General features: G+C 41.8%; 1 protein-coding gene across 2 annotated transcripts in view; it reads right to left on the reverse strand.

Annotated features, from left to right (window-relative positions):
- Positions 1-1,284: 1,284 nt before the first annotated feature.
- Positions 1,285-23,992, reverse strand: part of ZC2HC1A (zinc finger C2HC-type containing 1A) — a 41,862-nt gene continuing 19,154 nt past the window's right edge. The window contains exons 6-10 of one of the 2 annotated variants that reach the window (XM_069957438.1): positions 21,479-21,578; positions 19,316-19,421; positions 15,231-15,350; positions 11,277-11,378; positions 1,285-1,671 (exon numbers count right to left, since the gene is read on the reverse strand). In XM_069957438.1, coding sequence (XP_069813539.1) covers positions 1,485-1,671; positions 11,277-11,378; positions 15,231-15,350; positions 19,316-19,421; positions 21,479-21,578 — 615 coding nt within the window. In that variant the 3' untranslated portion in view covers positions 1,285-1,484. The remainder of the gene's footprint in view (positions 1,672-11,276; positions 11,379-15,230; positions 15,351-19,315; positions 19,422-21,478; positions 21,579-23,992) is intronic. The other variant, XM_069957439.1, reaches the window with a different exon arrangement.

Genomic DNA, 23,992 nt, shown 5'->3' on the forward strand with positions numbered 1-23,992 from the left:
CGGCTGGTTACATGATCCTGCTGCAGGCGACTTATCTTTTTACAGTGCATCCTACTGCCATCCCTTCCCCATTGAAATGACTCATTTGCATCTGGCTGTCCATGTGACCCGTGTTCTGACCAGGTCGTGTAGCAGTCACCCTTTGTTAGAGTAGCTCAGATCATTATGGTTGACAATTTTTTCTGCTTCTTACACATCAACTTTAAGAACGGACTTCATCTGCTGCCCCCCCCCCCTTGATAAATGCCATCGGCACAACATAAATCACCATTATTGACTCCATCTGACATTAACGTTATGGCCGGTTGATGTATATACAAATGTTTTTCGTCAGACTCTTTTTACATACTGACTTTACATATGGGTCTGTCCTATTCTGCCAAGGTGTCCATCATTCTGCAGGGATAAACAGCAATGCATGCAACATAATTCCTCCCATCAACAAAGCCTGGAGCTTATCAGTTTTCAGAAATTTCCATGCAAATTCCAAGATGACTTTTTCACAATATGTGGATGAGATTTGTTACCATCTCATCCACTTTGCCGCTACTGTAATACGCTGTAATGTCAATTTTACGTGCACAAATCCACTGCAGAACAGTCCATGTGAAGGCACCCTAAAAAAATGACGAATGAAAACGAATCGGCGACCACTGGAAAAGGATGAACCCATTTACCCAACCCACACAAAACCAATAAAAATAAATAAAATAAGGCATTCTAACCAAATGATAAAATCCTATAAGGGAACAAATACAACATGGACTGTACACTTAAAAAACCTCTAATAAATCTTTGCATACACGACTAACAAAAAGTTCCATAAAACCGCAGTCCTGCATTCGTAGAACAATTTCTAGTGCTAGTGAACACGCAGTTAGTATAACAAATTAAAGCTTCCAGTGCCAGAACTTACGAGTGCAATAGAAGTGGCTCTTCTGTTAAGTTGACTATGGACAGAGGTTGGCCAACAATTATCATTCTTAAGTGGCATGGCCGTATGGCTTGGCCAAATACATGTTACTTTAATATGACAATTAAAGATAAGTGGCTCCCAGAAAGACTCAAAGTTTGCTATCTGCACCACCTTCCTTATATTAGGCATTGGGGAACATCTGGCAGCCCCCATAGACACTAGGGCTGGTTGTATTCCTTCCAAGGTTCCCCGTATATTCCTAGTGTTATTTTCTGCAAAATAAGCCATTGCCACATCATAGAAACGTGTACACAACCGATATTAAATTTAAAGGTGATCTTGTGAGATGCAGATACAGGATATTTAAAAAAAAAAATTAGATCCAGTTTTAATATTCTAGTACGATAACCAATATATTCAATTATAGTCTTTGCCAACTTAAGCTTTCGTTTTCTTGTGGACTTCATATATTCCCGGTAATTTATATGCCAGCAATGTAAGCAGTCGAAGCGAGCCCGCGTTTAGGCGGTGTGATGTTTGGCTTTCTTTAGAATAAATCAGGAAATGATCAAAGAACCATTCTTCTTACTCCGCATTCACAGCAGAACTTGGCCGACTGAACGGGATATTTGGTGCCGCACTCATGGCAAAACTTAGTCAGCTGCCCTGAGCCATTATTATCTCCAGCTTTCAGGCGGCCTCCATTCATGGCAATTGTGTGGTCTCCAGTATCGTAACCCATTTTGTTATCGGGCCTAAAAGGTTAAAAAGAAATACAGGTGAATTAAGTGGTTTATAAGAAACATCCAGAACATTGAGGCCACCATGTTATAGGAACAGATAATAGAAACATTTCCTGTTGAATGGTAGACTAATGGGGAGTCCTAGTAGAGTCCAGTGTCTTCTCCAGAGACCAGGATGAGACAGGGGAGATGCTTCACTGCAATATGTATTCCTTGACCAGTACAGTCTCATATTATTAAATCTATACTAAATAAGGGAATAAAGCAGTTGAGTCCTTTCACCCTGTGTCAGTGCTTGTGCTGCGTAACTGCAGCTTTACTCCCATCAAAGTTTAGTTCCTGTTCACATTCAATTTTTTTTTGTATGATGACTAATATTTTTTGCATCTGTAGTTTTGTATTAGGGCTTTTTTTAATTCTATTTTATGTGATATATTACAATCACTAAAAAACAAAACAAAAAAAAAAAAAAACGCACTTTTTTTTTATCCATTTATGCCTATTGCCAAGCCGGATTAATAATACCTTATTTTATTAGTTCAGACATTTCCCCCACGCAGCATTACCACATATGTTTATTTTACTTTATTTTTTTTTAATAGGAAACGGGGAAGGGGCAGTCTAAACTTTTATAAGGATTAATTATTATTATTATTATTATCAAACTTTTTTTTTTTTTTTTTTTTTACACATTTTAGGGAACTATCAAACATTATTCAATTTTTTTTTTACTTTTTTTTTTAATTATGTAGCATTAGTTAAATTGGTGCTCTGCTGCTAAGGTGCGGAGGCACTATGACTGGCACTGAGCCTCAGTTGCACAGGAGCTGATTGGACCCCTGACATGTGGCTTCTGTTCACTCACTTTCTGTATGCTGCCATTTGCAGATCTTGCCAAAATCTGGTACGTCCTTGATTTGCACAACCTTATGATTTGTCCTTGTTGGTGCTGCAATTTCAAAGTTGGGGAGTGTAATTTGTTTTCTGATGCTACATTCCCTTCAAGGCTTATTGCAGCTGCCATATAGCTCCCACACCCTGCTGCACAGTCTATACATACAATACAGATAGGAAGTGTATATCTCCTAATGGCCGCCCCAAGAAAGTTTATAAAAAGAAGTGAAATCTTTGAATAATTAAGCAGATAAGCATCAGCCAAAGTTGGTTAATTAAGTTGTGGAAGAGTAAATTTTGGGAGAAAGACCGGCCAAGAACTAAAAGTTTTCTGTGACTATATCTCTTTACACAATAAAACTTTGAACTTCTTCCAACTTATATCAAAACAAGAAAACTAAACCTTCTATCCAGACAGAATAAATGTTCTTATTAGAGCCATATACAGTGGTGCCTCAACATATGATATTAATTGGTTCCAGGACGACCATTGTATGTTGAATCCAAAACTGTATGGAAAACAGGTTATTGGATCTAAATCCCCCAAAATGAGAAAAAAATAAAACTTTAAGGAAAACAAGCAGCTAACTAATATGGACACAGCAAGTCCTAACATACAACAGAAGGAGCTACAAGAGACTCTAAATTACTTTCTATGTAGAGGACCGTAGCGTTTTCAGTTCCTGTACAGTTCCGCCAGGGTCCCAGAAATATAAAATTCAGCCGCCCTCACCTGATACCCAAAGGAACAACTAATCCTGGCCCAGGTAAAGATCAGTACAGGACATGTAGTATACCAGACAGCCAACCAGTGCAGGCACTTCACCAATACTGGGATTTTACCAGTGAAACGGTCACTTTCATTGGTCGATCAGCTAGTTTGTTTGTTTTTTTTTTTAACATGTTCCGCAGATCTGAACTGTCTATAACAATGTATGTTGAGTCTGGTCTTAAGTTACGATGGTCGAGAAAGGAACAATGTACGTTGAAAATATTGTATCTTGAGGCCATTGTAAGTTAAGTGATCACTGTACTGAAACACAGCATTCTGTTCCTACTCTCTGATTTTTTTTGGAGGATGTGTAGATGCTTTATAGCGTTTTAAGCACGGACGGCGGAAGGGAGCCTTCATTGCTGCAACTCTGAAAAGACACCTTTCCCATTCATGTCAATGAGACAGCTCCTGCCCATTGTTGCCCATGTCCATGGAACTTGCTGTAAAGCAGAAATACACAACCCGTTTTGGTCGAAGAACTGTATTGTCATAGTGTTTGACCTCAAGAGGTCACAATAAAAAATATGCCTAAAATGTTTACTTTTATCCTTACAGGACTGTGTAGATGTATTACTATTAAGGTAATAATGTCCTCACTAAAAGTGCCCCCATATATTTAAAATGCATCCTAAGCCCCCACACAGTAATAATGTCCCCTGTGCCCCCCTAAAAAAATAATAGACCCCTTTGTCCACATATGTTAATAATGTCTCTTATGCCTTCATATCGTTATAATGTCCCCTGTTCCTCCCATATAGTTTTACATTATTATTGTTGTTGTCATTATTATTATTATTTATACAGCACCAACAGATTCCGCAGCAATTTTGGGGGGACAAACAGACAAAAATCAGACATTACAGAGATATACATATAACTATCCATCCATGAGGAGTGAGGGTCCTGATAACAAGAGCTTACAGACATTAGGAGGGGGTTTGGGACAAAAATGCAGAGGGGCAAAGTGCTTCATTGTTACTATGATCCAACCATGCTTATAAATTGGGCAGTGAAGGTAAGGGTGGGTGAACCAGTCAGAAACCAATGCCTTCATGCTACAGGTCTAATTACTTGGCATATGTGGCAGTGGTGGGTAATTATAATGTCCCCATATAGTTAAACGTCTTCTGCTGTGCCCCTCTATAGTTATGATGCCTCTGCTGTGCCCCTCTATAGTTATGATGCCTCTGCTGTGCCCCTCTATAGTTATGATGCCTCTGCTGTGCCCTTCTATAGTTATGATGTCTCTGCTGTGCCCCTCTATAGTTATGACGCCTCTGCTGTGCCCCTCTATAGTTATGATGCCTCTGCTGTGCCCCTCTATAGCTATGATGCCTCTGCTGTGCCCCTCTATAGCTATGATGTCTCTACTGTGCCCCTCTATAGTTATGATGTCTCTGCTGTGCCCCTCTATAGTTATGATGCCTCTGCTGTGCCCTTCTATAGTTATGCCTCTGCTGTGCCCCTCTATAGTTATGATGCCTCTGCTGTGCCCCTCTATAGCTATGATGTCTCTACTTTGCCCCTCTATAGTTATGATGTCTCTGCTGTGCCCCTCTGTAGCTATGTCTCTACTGTGCCCCTCTGTAGCCATGATGTCTCTACTGTGCCCCTCTGTAGTTATGATGTTTCTGCTGTGCCCCTCTATAGTTATGATGCCTCTGCTGTGCCCTTCTATAGTTATGCCTCTGCTGTGCCCCTCTATAGGTATGATGCCTCTGTTGTGTCCCTCTATAGTTAAGATGCCTCTGTTGTGCCCCCATATGGTCATGATGGCCTCTGTACTATAAACACCTGGTTCTAGCAACACCTCTGGGCGGACCGCAACTGGCAGCGTTGTGTGCAACCCTGCCATAAAGCATCTCAAAATCCTGTAAAATCAGCAAGATGGCTGCCCCACAATAATGTATAAAAAATAAGGAAAGAAGAAAAACGACAATCATAAAATAAAGGTGGACTAGAGAAAAAAGAAAAGAAAACGTTTCAGTGTATGAAAAAAAATAAAAAATACAAATTTAGGTGATACTTTCCCTTTAAAGTACAAACCATGTTCTCTCCGATAGATACAACTAGGTTTTAAAAAGTAAAGGAGCAAAAAAATAAAATGATTTAATTTAGATTAAAGTAGAAATGAACATTAAGGAATGGACACTAAAGCAAGCAAAGCAATGACTGAATAAGTAGGTTAAAGGAAGCCGAGATGGGTGCAGGGGGTATGCCTGCTGTATGGGGGGTCACGGTGGGCATAGTAACAGAGTGGTATTTATGCTATCTTATCAAAGGCAAACTGCTTTGGGCTAATGGAAATAAGTGACTGGGGGATCGGATTTGCATTTTTATTTGCTGATTAGCGTGTCATTTAATTAGAACTAAAGCCTTGATCTCAGCTCCAACATTCCCTGCAAGCAAAGGGGCTGCTGGAATGTATATCCTGGAGAAGACAAACTCCTTCCATCAACAGATGTGTCCTATATTCAAATAGATTTGGTATTCTGATATAGCAAAACCTTGACTGCATAGACAGTAAAAAAGCATCTAACAGGTCACAACCAGGAGATAAAAAGATAGCAATGTCACAACTGTGCAAACAAAGAGGATGGAAAAGATCAAAACAGTGATTTGTGGGTTGTACTTTTACAGACTGAAAACTATAGAAATATAAACAACCATTCATCTATCACTTTCTAACCATACAGATAATAAATCTTCTGTACACTAAAGTATATTCATAAAGTTTTATGGACTGTAGTTATGTTTTCTTTCGGTAAGAAAACTACTGGCTGACTTGTGGGCGTGCTTTGTGATCTTTGCAGGGGGTAAGTGAGCGGACACAACTGTCCATATTTACCAACATGTTCAAAATAACGACTGGCGTGTGGGCTGTTTACAAAAGTCTGTATATTACACACTTCCATTACCCTTTGTAAATGATGTGATCCTGTGTTATTTAATTATAGGTGTCATCTTTTATTGTAATCCTGTTCATAATAATAATGATGATAATAATAATAATATTATATTGTAATCCTGATTTTTAAAAATATAATAATTATTATTATTATTATCAGGATTACAATATATCATTATCAGGATTACACAATAATAATAATAATAATAATAATAATAATAATAAATCGTAATTCTGATTTCAGGGGACAGGACCAGAGTTAAGATGTTTAAAGCAGTACTCACACAGGCACTTCTTTTCCCTTACTTGTCTGGCCAATCACAGGGCCGCATCTACACCTCTCTGATATGTCATGAAATGGCGCTGATTGGCGTTATTGTCCTAGAAAACAACTTTTAAACTGGTAGCCCTGTGCACAACAGCCGTGGCCTAGAGTGACTATGCATTAGGCTGGGGCAACCTCTCTGTCGCTCCTCATCCTGAGGGAATGCTCCAGGCAGATTGTCTCCTATTCCTTACCTGTGTCAGCATGGCACATGGGCTGGATCGTTAAGGCACCTGTGCAATGTTCAGACAGGAGAAATTGTTCTTGGGGCATTTCTAAGGATGAAGAAGACAGGGAGGAGGGACGGAGGGGTGGTGCAAAGTTAGGGCATAGATACTGCAAGCCCCGGCCGTTGGGCACGGGGCTGCAAGTTTAAAAGTTGTTTTTTAGAACAAAAACTGCATCACCTGCCGAACGGACCCCAGGACAGATCTTCGATTAAAAGCAGCTATCCGAAGGTACAAGTGGTTTTGGGGGGGTCAGACTGTGGGTACAGAGTCGCTTGAACTGTCTGGTGGTGTGATTAACTGCACAATACAACAGATAGCATAGGGAGGGGAAAGGGGTCATTGATGCTTTGTGCTGTTTAAGCATAAAGGAATGAAACAGCAGCAGCAAGGAAGGGGTTACACTAAGCAGTGAACATCTTTGGTTGAGAAGAATATTATACCCTGATGCTGTGGACATACAGTAGTGTTTACACAAGGGACGACTGCCCAGAACTGTATGGGTGGCCAGAAATGAGTGGGAAGAGCCTTGATGTACCCATCATTCACAGTGTGGAGGAGGCACAGATGCTCAAAGATTGCAGGTACACAGACCGGGCTTGTACTATCTCTCATACACATAGCAGTATGGGCATGTAGAAAATAAATGGCACCAGGAGCAACTTGCAATTGTCCACAGTCCTTGTATTGTAGGCGAAGTGTGTTATATAGGCCATAATGTGAACAGAGAGGAAAGCAGAGCCAAAGAATAAATGTAGAAATGGAAGTAGCAGAGTTCAGTACTTCAGTATTAACAAAAAGCTACTGTGGGATCAGCATCAGGAACATGTCAATTGCTATAGACAACAGAGTTCTAGGAAAGAGCTTATTCATGATGGTCGCCTGCAAGGGACGGCAGCTGGGAAACCATTCAGAACCGAGACTCTTCAGGCAAGGTTATGTGCAGGAAGGGGAAGCTGGAGAATAAGTCATCTTGGAAGGCAGCTGAAGCTTCCAAAATGCAGGATTATTTATTTTTTATTAATGAATTACTAGATGTTGTGGAATGATTTGTTATTATGCGTTTATTACATGTATAACCCCTGCTGGAGACCTACCACTAGAATAAAGGCATCCAGCCAACTGGAACAGACTCCTGGAACCAAAGGCAGTAACTAGGGCAAGTAGTTATTCTTTTTAGTACAATATTATGGGGGCTTCCCACGCAGTTTATAACAGCATTTAGTGATATGCTTTACAGCAAGCCCCATGGACATAGGCAAAATGAACATCCTCAGACCCTATTCTTTGTATGGGGAAGATTTATAAGCATGGTCTGTCACCTCTGTGACCTGTAGAAAAGTCATTTTGGGGGGGGGGGTAGCCAAGCTTTTGTCTTATCTACTGGTGTCAACTTTCACTGTTAGGCTGGGTTCACACTACGTATATTTCAGTCAGTATTGCAACCAAAACCAGGAGTGGATTAAAAACACAGAAAGGATCTGTTCGCACAATGTTGAAATTGAGTGGATGGCCGCCATATAACAGTAAATAACGGCCATTATTTCAATATAACAGCCGTTGTTTTAAAATAACAGCAAATATTTGCCATTAAATGGCGGCCATCTACTCAATTTCAACATTGTGTGAACAGATCCTTTCTGTGTTTTTAATCCACTCCAGGTTTTGGTTGCAATACTGACTGAAATATACTGACTGAAATATACATATACTGACTGAAATATACGTAGTGTGAACGCAGCCTTAGGGTGCGTGCACACTACAAATTGCCACGTATAACCCGCGGCGTATTCAGTCGCTCGTACCCACACGCGTTGGCGCGCATTTACGCCTGTGCCATAGACACTATTCTATGCACGGGCAGATTCCACATTCCGCCGAAAAAGAATTGACATGTCACTTCTTTCGGAGGAATGCGTAATCCGCCCGTGCATAGAATAGTGTCTGGGCAGAAATGTGCGCTGCAGCGTGCGGGTACGAGCAACGGAATACGCCGCAGGTTATACGCGGCAATTCCGTAGTGTGCACGCACCCTTATGGTAGCTTCACACACACCGTATCACAGTGGATTTTATGCTGCAGATCCGCAGCTGATCTGATCAAAATAACTGAGCACAGCATCAAATCTGCTGCGGATTCTGTACGTGTAAATGCACCCTTAGGCTATGTTCACACAACATATTTTTTTATGACAAGAACAGCTGTTGTTCTAAATTAAAGGGGTTGTCCAGCAAAAAAAAATTTTCTTTCAGATCAGCTGGTGTCAGAAAGTTAAATAGATTTGTAATTTACTTCTATTTAAAAATCTCAAGTCTTCCCATACTTATACACTGTTGTGTGTCCTGCAGGAAGTGTTGTTTATTTACATTCAGAAACAGTGCTCTCTACTGACATCTCTGGCGGAGTCAGGAACTGTCCTGAGCAGGAGAGGTTTTCTATGGGGATTTGCTGCTGCTCTGGACAGTTCCTGACTCCGCCAGAGATGTCAGTAGAGAGCACTGTTTTTGAATGTAAATAAACAACACTTCCTGCAGGACATACAGCATCTGATAAGTACTGGAAGACTTGAGATTTTTAAATAGAAGTAAATTACAAATCTATTTAACTTTCTGAAACCAGTTGATTTGAAAGAAAAAAAAAATTGCTGGACAACCCCTTTAAGTCAAGGCAGACAATGGCCTTTGTTCACACAGTGTTTTGAACAACGGAAGTTTTTCGCTTCAGCCGTGGAAATAACGGACAAGTCAATTATTTTCGTCTGTTGAGCATTGATTTCAATGCAGTTTTAAGTGCAACAGGGGCCATTGTTTGACACTCACTACAACGGCTGTTGTTTCTGAGTGCCAAACAATGGTCGTTCCTATGGACGTTCCTGTGTGAACATAGCCTTGTGCTGTAAAGATCACTTTCCAACAGCCTCCTCCTTATTATGACAGACAGAACAAGTCATAATAAGAATAAGGATTAAAAAATAAAAAGAGATTTCTAAGCTTTTTTTTTTAAATATAGATAATAACATGGAAAATCTGGGAAAAAAATGTGGTTGATATAAAAACTTGAATTAAAGAGACTCTGTACCCACAATCTGACACCCCCCCAAACCACATGTACCTTCAGATAGCTGCTTTTAATCCAAGATCTGTCCTGCGGTCCGTTCGGCAGGTGATGCAGTTATTGTCATAAAAAATTACTTTTAAAATTGCAGCTCCTTGCTCTACGGGCGTATCTGTGCCCTAACTTTGTAACACTCCTTCGTCCCTCCTCCCCGCCCTCCTCATCTTTAGGAAAGATGGGGGGGGGGGGGTTCCGCAGCGGGGTGAGTTTTAGATAAGTAGCGCTCACCCCGCTGCTTGAAACCGGGCAGAAGGTATAATAGGGGCGGGGAGAGAGACAGACAGGCAGTGTGATGGGACGGAAGGAGGGGGTACATTAGAGAACAGGAAGGGAGAGGACACTTATTCAGCCACATAGAAGCATACATCAGCTGCTGAGCTGCTGAGCTGCAATCGCGGCTGAGCAGCCGATGACGCTGCAGAGGGGGGCCGGCATGAGGGACGGCTGCAGCGATTCGGCCGGCCTCCCGAAGATGACGTCCTTGGCAGAAGATCGGAGACGGGGGTCGACACGTGTCAGGTATGTATAATGCACCACACTTCCGGGTACACGGGCGGGGGTGGTGGGACACGGGGAAGGAGGCGATTCACAGACATAACATACATTACAAAGTTGTATAACTTTGTAATGTGTGTTATTTAGTGAATAATTTCTTAGCGCCGCACTACCCCTTTAAACCACGTTTTCTCTGAAGCCTTGTGCAGTTTCATGAACATCTAACATGTCAGAAATGGTTATAAGTGAATCAAAGGGGCTTTTTGTGTATACCAAAAAGGAGGCTGCAACTTTTTAAATATTTCATTTCCATTTAGAGATTTTTGATTGCTGGAGACATTCACTAATTCTATCCAGTGCGCCGCTACTGATTCCTTCTAGTGCGCTGTCAATGATTCTATCTAGTACATTGATCATGCCCAATACTGAAGGGTTTGGAGGATGTAAATGACATTCAGTGACCAAAAGCAAAGAACATGAAAATAATGCATTAAGGGTACAAACCCACACTCCGTATACGCAGCAGATACGCAGCAAAAACGCAGCAGATTTGGTGGTGCAGATTTGATGCTGTGTTCAGTTATTTAGATCTAATCTGCTGCGTATTTGTTGCGTATTTGCGTATCGCAGCAGTAAATAAGCTGCGTATACGGTGTGTGGGTTTGTACCCTAAAAGTATATTAGAAAGTTGCAAAATTAGCAAACTGTAAGCTGCGAAACCCACAGCCAAACTGGACAGAAGCTGTGCTGTTTCTGGAGGAAAGCAGCCATTATTTTCTCAGCCTGAATAACCCTTTTAATGAATGCTTACATTGTATTTTACACAATAAATAAAAAACCCTTTTATGACAATGACAGAAGATGAACTGAGCATGTTACCTTGAGTAGTTGTCTGCGTTGTAAGTTTTCCTTTTGTTAGCGGAAGGTACGGAGGTTGGGTTTCTAGCCATGCTAGGTGGTGTTTTTGTCTTCAATGACCCTCTGAAAGGAAATAAATCAATGTTTAATAATCGTATATATTTTTGTGCAATATTTTTTTACATTTATTTAAGCGACCAACACAATAGTCCTTCAAGCTACCGGCCTGGTGAGAGTAAGGTCCCCATTACAATAGGGCCAGTCATCAACTGACAAACCAGCAACTTCTTACAACCTGTTTTGCTGCATCCATAACATCCAAACTAAATTATTATGTAAAAAAAATACACATTATAAGTACCCAAATAATTATGCTTAGGATAAAGGTAAGAAAATGACCTTCTTCTTCAGTGTCCCCGGCGCTGTGGGAACATAACAGCAGATGAGTCTTCTAACATGGGCTACTCCTTAAAGGGTTAGATAAGCATTGTTTTGCATTTCGAATTAATGTTTTTCTTGTAAGACATGATAGCTGCAGGCTTGGATTCAGCAAACATGTGGTTTCCCCTTAGAGCGGACAGTCTGTACAGCATTATTCAATAAACACTCAGCTTGGTTTCATGTGGGTATAATCTCAGTGACTAGCAGATGATACTTGTATGGTATCATGTAGGAGGACGACTGTACAGTCTGACCTAATGACCCATGGCAGGTTTCTTACAGTAATTACAATTACGTGCAAAAAAGAAAACGCTGTTCATTGTGTAATAATGTACTTCTTAAAGCGACTCTGTACCCACAATCTGACGCCCCCCCCCCCAAAAAAAAAAAAAAACCCAACAACTCTTGTACCGTCAGATAGCTGCTTTTAATCCAAGATCTGTCCTGGGGTCCGTTCGGCAGGTGATGCAGTTATTGTCCTTAAAAACAATGTTTAAACTGACAGCCCCGTGCCCAAAGGGAGTATCTGTGCCCTAACATTGCCCCACCCTTCTGTCCCTCCTCCCCACCCTCTTCATCATTAGGAATACTCAAGGCAGATTGCCTCATATTCCCCACCTGTGTCAGCCCGGCACATGGGCTGGATCAGTAAGCAATGTTCAGCATGGAGAAAATGTTCCAGTGGCATTCCTAATGATGAAGAGGGTGGGGAGGAGGGACAGAGGGGTGGTGCAAAGTTAGGGCACAGATACGCCCATAGGGCACGGGGCTGCAAGTTTAAAAGTTGTTTTTAGAACAATAACTGCATCACCTGCCGAACGGACCCCAGGACAGATCTTGGGTTAAAAGCAGCTATCCGAAGGTACAAGTGGTTTGGGGGGGGGGGGGGGGGGGTGTCAGATTGTGGGTACAGAGTCGCTTTAAGGTCCCATTAAACTGAACGATTATTGGCCTTACTTGGCTGATTACTGACCGATCAGGCCAATAATCGTTTGGCGCAATAGAACATGTGGAAAGGCAATGATCAGCCGAAGTGCACGATGTCAGCTGATCGTGGTCTTTTAACATGCTCAAAGATCATGGTCGTGTCAGCCATGAGCTGCTGCTCGTCGCTCCGTGTAATAGGACTGCTGCTGACTTCAATGGGCCTTCCAAACGATCTAAGGATCATTCGGGTGGCCCTTCCCGCTGCCTGAGTATGAAATAGCAAAGGCAGTGAGCGGGGATCACGGAGAAAGTGAGCGCTGAACTGACAGGTCAGCGCTCACTTCCCCGGATTACTAGGCCGTGTAATATGGCCATTAGGCTGGGTTCACACATAGTATTCTGGTCAGTATTTTTACCCAAATCCAGGAATAGGTTAGTTCCGCTGCTCTCTTTGAATAAAAGCAAATGACCAAAATGATCAATAAATACTACATGTGAACGACTCCTTATAGTGATGCTTGCTTGCAACTAGGCTTTCCTTAATGCAGCCTTAGTTCACACCAATGTTATGATCCGTTTGGGTGGTTTTCTAACAGCCAGGAAGGTTTGCTGCACTATCTCCAGAATCTGCCCTTTTCTTACTGTGGAAGAGGTAAAAAAAAAAAAGTGATACGGTCACCCCCTCTTACTCTTGCTTCATTTCAATGGCTAATAGGGTCACCTAGACGGGGATTCACGGCAGTTGTGCTCCATCTCCTAGCTGGGGTGAGGGCCAAATTGAAGCATAGGTGACACTGTCCACCAATGAAATGAAGGGATTTTACAGCAGAAAGAAGACAAAGACAAGTGTTATACAAGTTTATATCAAATGTGCAGCATCTAAGCTAGTGGGTGGTGTGGAGAACCACAAATAGAGTAAAGGGGGTAATAATATCACTTTAAATACTGTAATTATTGAACTGTTTTCTTCTCTATAAACTCTCTCCTGAATGTAGAAGACAAACTTATCATCCTGTCCAGTCCTTATGCTAGTATCTATGCAGTGTCCTCATACCCGTATCCCAGCTACTGCATGTGTAAGATTGCTATTTGGCTGAGGAACATCTTCCTTGGTACTGTGTTAAGGCCCTATTCCACGTAACGATTATCGGCCGTATGCAGCCGATAATGGTCCCGTGGAATAGAAGGCAACGATAAGCCGACATCGTTTATGTCGGCTGATCATTGCAGTCGTTAGTCTTTCAACCATGTTGATCTGCTGCCGTCGCTCCGTAAAATAGGCCACTATCATCTAAGGGCTGCCCAGATGATCTAGCGATCACCCGGGCAGCCCCCTCCCCCTTAGCTCCCAGTGCCCCCTCCCACGCCCACCTGCTCGCTGTCGCTGCGTGTGATGGCGGTGGCAGCGAGCGGGGAACGAGGCTGACAGCGCTTGTTTGCTCCTCACTGTCTGCCCGTGGAATAGGGGCTTTAGGGTATTACAAGTTCTTTGTGTACACTATATTGTCAATGCAATCGGTAATTTAATGCTGCGTTATTACCACACCCAGTTGTCACACGTATAAATGTAAGATGCTTTGATCACATGATTCTCTCCAACAAAACACAGTAATCACTGAACTCAAGGAGATCAGTGAAAAAATTCCATTGAAGTACTCAAGAGTCTTCACTGTTGCCCCCCAAAAATGTAAATATGCAAAATAAGAGTCCGTGGAGCCTCGGTTGCGAGTCTCAAAACACGGGATAGCCAGATATCTCTAGCCTGTTGCCATGGGATGTCTCCATGATGGGGAGAGCACCACACCACCTTGATAAGTAGCCACAGAAAACAGGCTAGAGATATCTGGCTATCCCGTGTTTTGAGACTCGCAACCGAGGCTCCACGGACTCCTGTTTTGCATATTTAAATTTTTGGGGGCATCAGTGGAGACTCTTGATTGAGTACTTCATTGGAATTTTTTTCACTGAGATCCTTGAGTTCAGTGATTACTGTGTTTTGTTGGTTGATTTGTCATTGCCCCAACTAGCCAGAATCCTACCCCACACTGATGAGGGGCAAATACACGAAACAGCTGTCTGTGGATGGATGCCTAATTGGCAAACCCTTGTCATGATCGCAATACTCGCACCTTGATTTAGACAATGACAAAAAGGGGCCACCCTGTAGTCCCTATTTATGTTCCAATACTCGCAACCGAGTGGGACTTAAGGGGCTACCTATCAGGGTGGTGTGGTGCTCTCCCCATCATGGAGCCACCCTGTGGCAACAGGCTAGGTATATCTGGCTATTCCCGTGTTGAGACTCGCAACCAAGGCTCTACGGACTCGTTTTGCATATTTGAGCCTGTATTTTGGCCAAAGCACATTTCTGCTAGCTTTGAACCTCCTAGTCAGATTAGATAACAGCTGATCATGGATGGTGCTGGGAATGTTGCACCCTTTTTCAGTTAATTTGCAGGGAAACATTTTAACAAAACTTTTTTTCCCAAGTAGAAACCTCCTTTAATTTACAGGTGTTTATCTGTGCTACTCTTTCATTTTGTAATTGTTAATATAAATACATGTAAATGGAATCTGTACAATGTGTCCTCAATTTATATTACTTACTTGTTATTGGGAAGTAATTGATTAGATCTTGGGTTGAAATTGACTGTTTTTGTGTCACCCTCATGCAATCTTTGTACCTCTTTTCCTGTCCGCAGGGCTGGACCTATTGTACCCATTTTACTAGCAAAAAGAAAAGGTGGACTAGTTTTATTTTTTTATTTACATATAATACAAATGCAGTGAGACATCTTATATAGGATTATCGACTATCCCTACTTCTAGTCCATTGTGTTGACTATGGGCAATGAGAAGGAACTTGGTCGACCACAAAGCTTCAGCCACATAAAGCTGGAAAACACAGGTCCAAATATGTGCCCGTTAGCCAATGGCAGCACACTGTTACTGGGATTACTGGTAACATCATGCAGCCACTGGTCAATGCATGTGGTCGTAGTTTTAGATACATGTATTTCCCAGCTTGTATGGACAGAGTCTAAAAAACGTGCAAAATAGTCTTATATATACAGATGATTACCTGCAGTCCTATGTCAGATACAAGCTCGGCTGCAATGACTATGTGTATAGTGTCATGCCGCCTCACCTCAACACTACACTACCCTCAGATTAGTGCTAGTTAAGTCTTGCCGGGTTCACGCTGCATTTAGTGTTTACATTTCTCCAGTTTCTGGAGGATGAGATTCTGATGTGTAGCATGCAGCACAATCTGTTTTTGCCATTTGTTTAACATTTTTACATTGTAACAATATAAAGTGTATACAATAAACAATGACAAAAACAGTATGGACCCAGGCTCATCTAGCTGCCCATGCAGACATGGTTTCAGCTGCACGTGGCCTACCCCTCCATGTAGCCTCATCTTTATTGGTCAGGGTAAACTGACATTAATAAGGATTCTTATCATAACAAATCCAAAATGATCTCCTATTGTAGACAGCATTACCAATCAAAAAACCCCACACCTGCCTTTATAAGGTGGAGAGTGCCACCCAGTGGACAGTCCATAGAAGAATCACAGGATTATACATGATGGAAATTAGATGGAGGGAACTTTACTGATAGGTATAACACAGGCTCTCCCTCCATTATACTTCTATCAACCTTACAGAACTTTCCTAAGATTATAGAATATTAATACATAGCCATGGACTAACCTGATGTCTGGCTTCACAATATACAATCAAACTTAAAATAATGCCTGGAATCCACTTTTTTGTGTAAGAACAGCCAAAAAAAAAACAAAAAAAACAAAAACAAGACAAACTGGAATCTCTCCAACCATTTTCCTCCAAAAGATACTATTTTTGGAAAGAAAACCAAATCATGGATGGCTTTTAAGCACCTCCCCATAAAAAAACAAACAATGGTGTATGCAGAATAGCATTTCCAGACAGGTGATAACATGAGCATTTAATAGCCATCCAATAGTGTCCACTATACAGTATGAGGTTAGCGCTACAGCAATGCCAAAAAAAATGCAGTGTCCCTAGAGGTAGGTCCCTGTAGGAGTAAACACAGTCTGTAGACAAGACACCGACTAGTTAGGAAGGCTTGCGTGAATGGCAGAATCCTAATGTGAACAGAAGTGTTAAGCGTTTGCAATCATACGTAGTTTAAGCAAGCATATGACAGTAAGAGAGAGAAGTCAAGGGCACTCACCAAAGACATGTAAAATTCTTTATACCTGGTATAACTTAACAACAACAGGACACCTCATCTTGGGTGGGGACGCCAAACACTTGTTATATCTGCAGTTTCACGCGCTTCATCAGATGATGAAGTGTGCATGTGCATGAAACGGCTGTTATGTCCGACATGAGGTGTCCTGCTAGTTTTAAGTTATACCAGGAATATAGAATTTTGCACGTCTTCGGTGAGTGCCCTAAGCTTTTGTCTATCTCACTGTCCCTGTTGGAGTAGTGATCTCTCCATCCGCCAATCTGTACATTCAGGGATAAGAGATGTTCACAAGCGATCTGAGAATGACGTCCTTAGGCTGCATAATTCTCACAGACCACGGTAATTAGATGCTGAGAGCAGGGGAACTGTACACACAGTTCTGGTACTGGATGCGCCGTGTGGCTGATTCATTACAGCGCGGTGCATCTGTACAGTTCCCCCCCCCTTCCAGTATCTTATTACAGATGCTGCCTGGGAGGGGGAAGAGTCCGTTACAGGCATTCCACGTCTGTGTTCCGTGAGGACCACGGCAAGAGAATGCAGCCTAATCTGGTAATGGAATAATGCTCCAGGACAGTGCTGGGAATCCTGCATGGTCTCAATGAACTTTGGTTACCAGGAGTCACACAGCAAGTCTAAAGCCACATTCATCACATACATACATCACACATACATTAAATTTCGGGACTATCATGGTACGCATCGTAAAATCATGAAAAAAAAGTATCAAGGGGTTATCAACGTTTCAATTTTTATATATTTTGCTGGCCTGTTGATAAACATAATAAACATGTTATACTTACCTCTCTACGCTCCCCCAGTGTCCCAATGCAGCGTGGCTGGTGTCTTCCGCTGACTGCAGCTCCGTTACTTCTGAGACAAACTTATCTTGGGAGGAACAGCCTGCACAGCCAATCACTGGTCCCAGCACTGTCCCATCTCAGCCAGTGATTGGCTGAGTGGGCTGTCACTCCTGAGACAAGTTAGTCTTGGAAGTGGCGAAGCAGCAGTCAACAGCACAGTGCTCTTCTGTACTCAACCACAACTCATTCTGGAGGGCTGGTTGAGTAACAGGCAGTTTCCCCCCCATAAGAAGTAATGCAAATGTGTTTTATTGGTTCCAGTATCCAATAATAGCTAACTAAAGCATGTACAATGAAATACTATTAAAAAACAAAAAAAACTACTGATAAAATTTTCACAGATTTATGTAAGAGCTTCTCAAGCTTCTAAGCAATGGAGATGTGAGATAAAATCGTTTTTTAATGGATGATCAATAATCCCATTAGAGAACAGTACAGTCTGCCTGCCCCCAACCTGCTGCTCACAGGAAACATCAGACTGCACTTATGCTAGCATCAATTGTGCAAGATTTATTATAAAGTCGTGCAATGTATGATGAATCTGCACATTTCTTACGTCAACCATTGAACAGAGTTGCATCATGTTGAAAATTAGGAATTAAAGGAGAAGTCCAATGAAAATTTTTATTAAAGTATTGTATTGCCCCCCAAAAGTTACACAAATCACCAATATACACTTATTACAGGAAATGCTTATAAGGTGCTTTTTTCCCTGCACTTACTACTGCATCAAGGCTTCACTTCCCGGATAAAATGGTGATGTCACCACCTGATTCCCAGCTGTGCGGGCTGTGGCTGCTGGAGAGGATGATGGCAGAGGGAGGCTTAGTGTCCCTCCAGTGCCCTGTGTCCCTCAGTGTCCCCCTGCCATCCTCCTCTCCAGCAGCCACAGCCCGCACAGCTCTGGGAGTCTGGTCGTGACATCACCATTTTATCCAGGAAATGAAGCCTTGATGCAGTAGTAAGTGCGGGGAAAAAAGCACTGTATAAGCATTTCCCGTAATAAGTGTATATTCGGGATTTGTATAACTTTTGGGGGGCAATACAATACTTTAATAAAAATTTTCACCGGACTTCTCTTTTAACTATGGACCCGCTGGATTATTAATACAATATTACAGCTTAAGTTAACTAATGTTACACAGATTTGTAAATTACTTGTGTGCACAGACAGGGTTTTCTGCAGCCGCTATTCACTGAATAGCGGCCGCATAAAAATTGACGGCGCCACTAGAGATCCCGGCCGGAGTGTATACCCTGTGTATACACTCCGGCCGGGATTCCATAGACAGACACAATGTATATTTTCGTATTAATGACAGCCTTTGTTGCTGGTGGCGTACTTTTACGATAATATATGTTCTGTGAACATGGTCTTAAACTGGAAAGAATACACCACTTCCCACAGGGCATACAGTAGCTGATAAGTACTGGAAGACTTTTTAAATAATTTAGTAAGTAATTTTCAAAATTTGTATAACTTTCTGACACCAGTTAATTTTTAGACCTTTTATTCCTCTGGAGTACCCCTTTAATCTTAACTCAGTTGCATAGTCCTTATTATTGTATATTTAGAGCACCTACCCAGTCTGAGGACTTGATATGGCTGAATTTTTATGGGCTGGAGAGAGTGTCTGTAGACGGCTTCCTGGTACTGCGGCGCTCACTGCTGGTTTTCCTGATGGTATACCTAAACAACACAAAATAAAATAGATAGAGGCAATGCTGGAAGTAGAGCAAATCAGCACTGTTCTGATGAAGGGAGACCCACTTACCTCCTGAAACGCGTAAACTTTGTGCTTTGTAAATAAATTATATATATTTAAAGTTTTTCATGGTGCACATTTGGATTTCTTTTGGGACAGCGCTGTATTTAGTACCAATTTTTTTTCTTGTTTTTTGCTGATACTGTGACTGGATAACACGCCATACCATACCAGACCTGACCAATACTGCCATACTGTGACTGGATAACACCGCCATACCATAGCAGACCTGACCAATACTGCCATACTGTGACTGGATAACACCTCCATACCAGACCTGACCAATACTGCCATACAGTGACTGGATAACACCGCCATACCAGACCTGACCAATACCGCCATACTGTGACCGGATAACACCACACCAGACCTTACCAATACCACCATACTGTGACTAGATAACACCGCCACACCAGACCTGACTAATACCGACAATACTGTGACTGGTAAACACCGCCACACCAGACCTGACCAATACCACCATACCCCCCCTTGAAAAGACACCAGATTTACTGGCAAGTCTGAACAGGAGGTGGGAGACAAAAAAAATAAAAATAAAAGTTGTTTCCTTCCCCCTGCTCCCTGGTGCTTCCCCCTTGCAAGGTGCTGCCCTAGGCACCGCACCATGGGTCGGGTGCCTAATGGTAAATTCGGCCCTGACCATACAACATTGTATGTTGTACCAACATATTTTTGCTATGAATGACCAAAATCACAGTAAAAACAAAGTGTCCTTGCTGTAAAACATCTAAGGTCAATTTGTCAGCTTTGTGGGTTGTCTTGCTTTACCTTGGCCAATATTACATCATAATGCCTTATTCGCACATCACAGCTCTGGGCAGTATTTTGAAGCTGAAACCAAAAAAGAATCCTAAACAGCAGGAAAATACCAATTATATAAACCTTTTCTTCTTTGTATCCAGTCCTGATTTTGGTTTTAAAATACTGATCAAAATGGTAATGTGTGAACTAGGTCTGATAGTTTGAACCTGGTGGGCTGTATTTACATTGGCATCATGGCTTCACTTTATGAAGGATCCATGATAGATAGAACTGACTTATAAAGAATTTGTCAGATATACCCTTTTATTTTATTTTACCTTAGATACAATACTGCTGTATAGGCCCAGCCCCCTCGCCAACCATTGGAACAGGCTGGCCTAAAGGTCTAGGCCCCACCCCCTCTAGGCGGCCCATATCAATGGGCATCGAGGGGGTGGGGCCTATGTGCTGACTACGTCAAGGAGGGGCGGGCCAACTGTGGCTCTGTGGGCGGGGCTAAGTGGTGCGGTTTCCATGAAGCCACGCCCACTTAGCACAATCTGCAGTTGAGAAAAGATCACTTTTCACTTGAACAAGAACTATGACGTATGATATAAAATAAGGTATGAAAACTGCTAAATTTAGCCTTTACACCGTGTAGAGAAGTCAGAATGCAAAAAGGGGGTGACAGTGTCACTTTAAAGCAAATGTACCACCAGTACATCGCTTTTTTATTTTTTATATGAATAGACTGGCATTAGACTATTACCGAGCACTGGCCGCCATGAAGCACTGGAGGTGTGCCGTCTGTCCCCCAGTTTGACTATCTGCCCTCTGTGATGCAGCTCCATTGATTCTGACAGCCAGCCCACCTCCAGTGCTTCATGTCGGCCAGTGCTCAGTAATAGAACGGCGCCGTGTCCAGGAACCGGGCCACAGTTCAAAAAGGGACTGCAGCTGGCACCGGTCTATCCACGTAAAAAACAAAAAAAGCGATGTACTGGTGGTACATTCACTTTAATATTGCAATGAAAAAGTAGTAATGAAGGTAAAAGAAGTGTGAACAAACCCCTAAGGGGTTTACTGATCACAGACCATAGCATCTCTGATTACCGGGCAAAGCTGCATTCATACGTTTCACCCTAAGGCCACATTATGAGAATTCGGCTTGGCTTGCTCTTTATCATTGTATGATACAGATAATGTACTCCCGACATACCTGAAGCTGCTTTACCCATGTTAGGTGGTTGCGGTAGGCGGGAATTTGCTGCAGACAAGGAGGCAGGGGAATTAGGCTTCTTAAGCGAAGGGGCCTTGTACTATAAAGATAGAGTTACACATAATTGTTATGCACATAAAACATTGTTACTGGTAAAAGAACAAGCAATTTAGTACTAAACATATTCTTCTGGTTTGTATATACAGCTCTTAATCAGATGTACAAGTCTCCATAGTAACAGACTACAAACAAACTCTGTGTAGTCTTGTACACAGCTTATTAATAAATAGATATTTAGTAGTGACTAAGGTGTCAGGGAAGAACTAGATTGTCTACAACCTGTTTATTCAGATTGGTGCCAGTTTGAAATCTATGTAGAATATAACAAACACACTCGATTCCACCAGCTTATTGCTTATTGCGATTTTTATTCAATATAAACACAACAGAATTCTTTCAGGCACTTTTTTTTTTTACATCCTAACAGTACCAGTATACCCAATCACGGGACATTTCGGTCACAGGGACCTTTGTCAACCAGGTATACTGTGGGTAGAGTAGCAGAGAATAACTATAAAAGCCTATAGAGGGAACCTGTGTCTACATTGGCGGGCCCCAGCCACCATTACATTACAGGTTCCCTCTATAGACACTCTTAAATATTCTCTGCTACTTTACCCACAGTATACCTGGTTAACAAATGTCCCTGTGACTGAAACAACCCGTGATTGGGTATACTGGTATTTTTAGGCCAGGTTTACACTTTGTAAGACAGCGGCCATTCTGTGACACGGCTGTGTCACAGAACGGCCACAGTTTGTGAAGTTCAACCCGGGCAGTAATGCAGCTCTGGCCGGATGAACTTCATTTCTTTTGAATTGTCTGCAATGGTTAATTGTAACGCGGGCACACCCATATGTGCCCGCGTTCCAATTAACCATTGCAGACAATGTAAAGTAATGCTGAGTTTACACGGAACGATTATTGTTTGAATTTTCGATAATAATAATAATAACGATCGCATTTGAGCGATAATCGTTCCGTGTAAACACAGGGAATGATCGTTGAGCGAGAAATCATTCATTTTGATCTTTCAACATGTTCTCAAATTGTCGTTCGCTAAAAATTCGCAGATCGCTTCGTGTAAACAGTCTTTCAAAGATTCACCCTATGTAAAAGATGGGCTTAAGCGATCTTCAAAACAATCGCATTAACGATTTTTCAAACTATTTATTCGTCTAAACGCTGATAGTTATAAAAACCAAACCATTGCTTGAAAATCATTAAACGATCGATTGGGCGAATTATCGCTTTGTGTAAAATCAGCATAAGGTTGGAGCATCACTTTACATTGTCTGCACTGTCAATTTTTTGTGGCCGATATTTAATGAGTAGCGGCCGTATAAATCTGACATGTTAGTTTTCTATGCGGCTGCATGGAATCCCGGCTGGAGTATACACTCCGGCCGGGATTCCATAGAAAACAATGTTATTTCTTTTTTTTTAAGTAAATAGCAGCTGTTGTTGCAATCCTGCAACAACGGCTGTTAATTAGTGAAAAATACATTGTGTGAATGTGGCCTAACATGTTATTAAAAAAAAGTGCCTGAGAGAATTTAGATTTATATTGAATAAAAATGGCAAATAGCCATTAAAGGAGAAGTCCGGCCAAAATTTATGATTTATGTTGTTGTTTCAATACATTTCAAGGCTATTTCCACAATGTGTATTGAGTAATACGTTAAGGTAATGCTCCACTTACTTAGTAGCACTTGCCATAATATATTATATCTATATACACACACACACCGCATGGTTTATCACTGTATACGGCTGCATGTAATAGAGCACTAGCTAAGCAGAAAATAAACGATAACCACCCCAGTGAAGGAGAAATTGACACACTTTTAGCATGTTGGTTAATGGGGTCTATAGATACATTTACTGCACAGGGTGTAAAATTTATCAAAGCATACAGCAAATATAAATCAAAAATGTGATGTGTCTAACAGGTTGGTCATAGATCCAATTGGTGATCAAAGATTTCTGAACTATAGCTGCTTTCTTTCTAAATCACATCACACAGCCTGGAGACAGGTGTGGTGTTATCACAACTTGGCTCTGTTCACTTAATAAGCAGCTATACCACACACAAACTGAGGACAAGGGTGGTGCTGTCTCTGGAAGAAAGCAGCTATATGTGTGTCATCCTGGATAATCCCTATAAAATATCTAGCCAAGACTTTTTTCTATTACAGAGCTCCAATCCCCTGCACAGACTTGAGAAGCCACTAGAGGGAGCACTACTGTCTGTATTATTGTATAAAAAGTATGCCGTGATCTCCTGCCATGCGTCAAACCTTACTGCACCCATGTGTTCTAAAATAAAGCTTCTATGGATTCCTTTTCTCAGGCCACTAACTCTGTATATCATTAGGCGTTTCTGTCACCCAGAGAGTTGTTATTGATAGAAGTGTTCAGACCCCGATGAATACAACAAGTGAGGACAGATGA

This window comes from Dendropsophus ebraccatus, chromosome 2 (assembly GCF_027789765.1).
Source record: "Dendropsophus ebraccatus isolate aDenEbr1 chromosome 2, aDenEbr1.pat, whole genome shotgun sequence".
Lineage (NCBI taxonomy): Eukaryota > Metazoa > Chordata > Amphibia > Anura > Hylidae > Dendropsophus > Dendropsophus ebraccatus.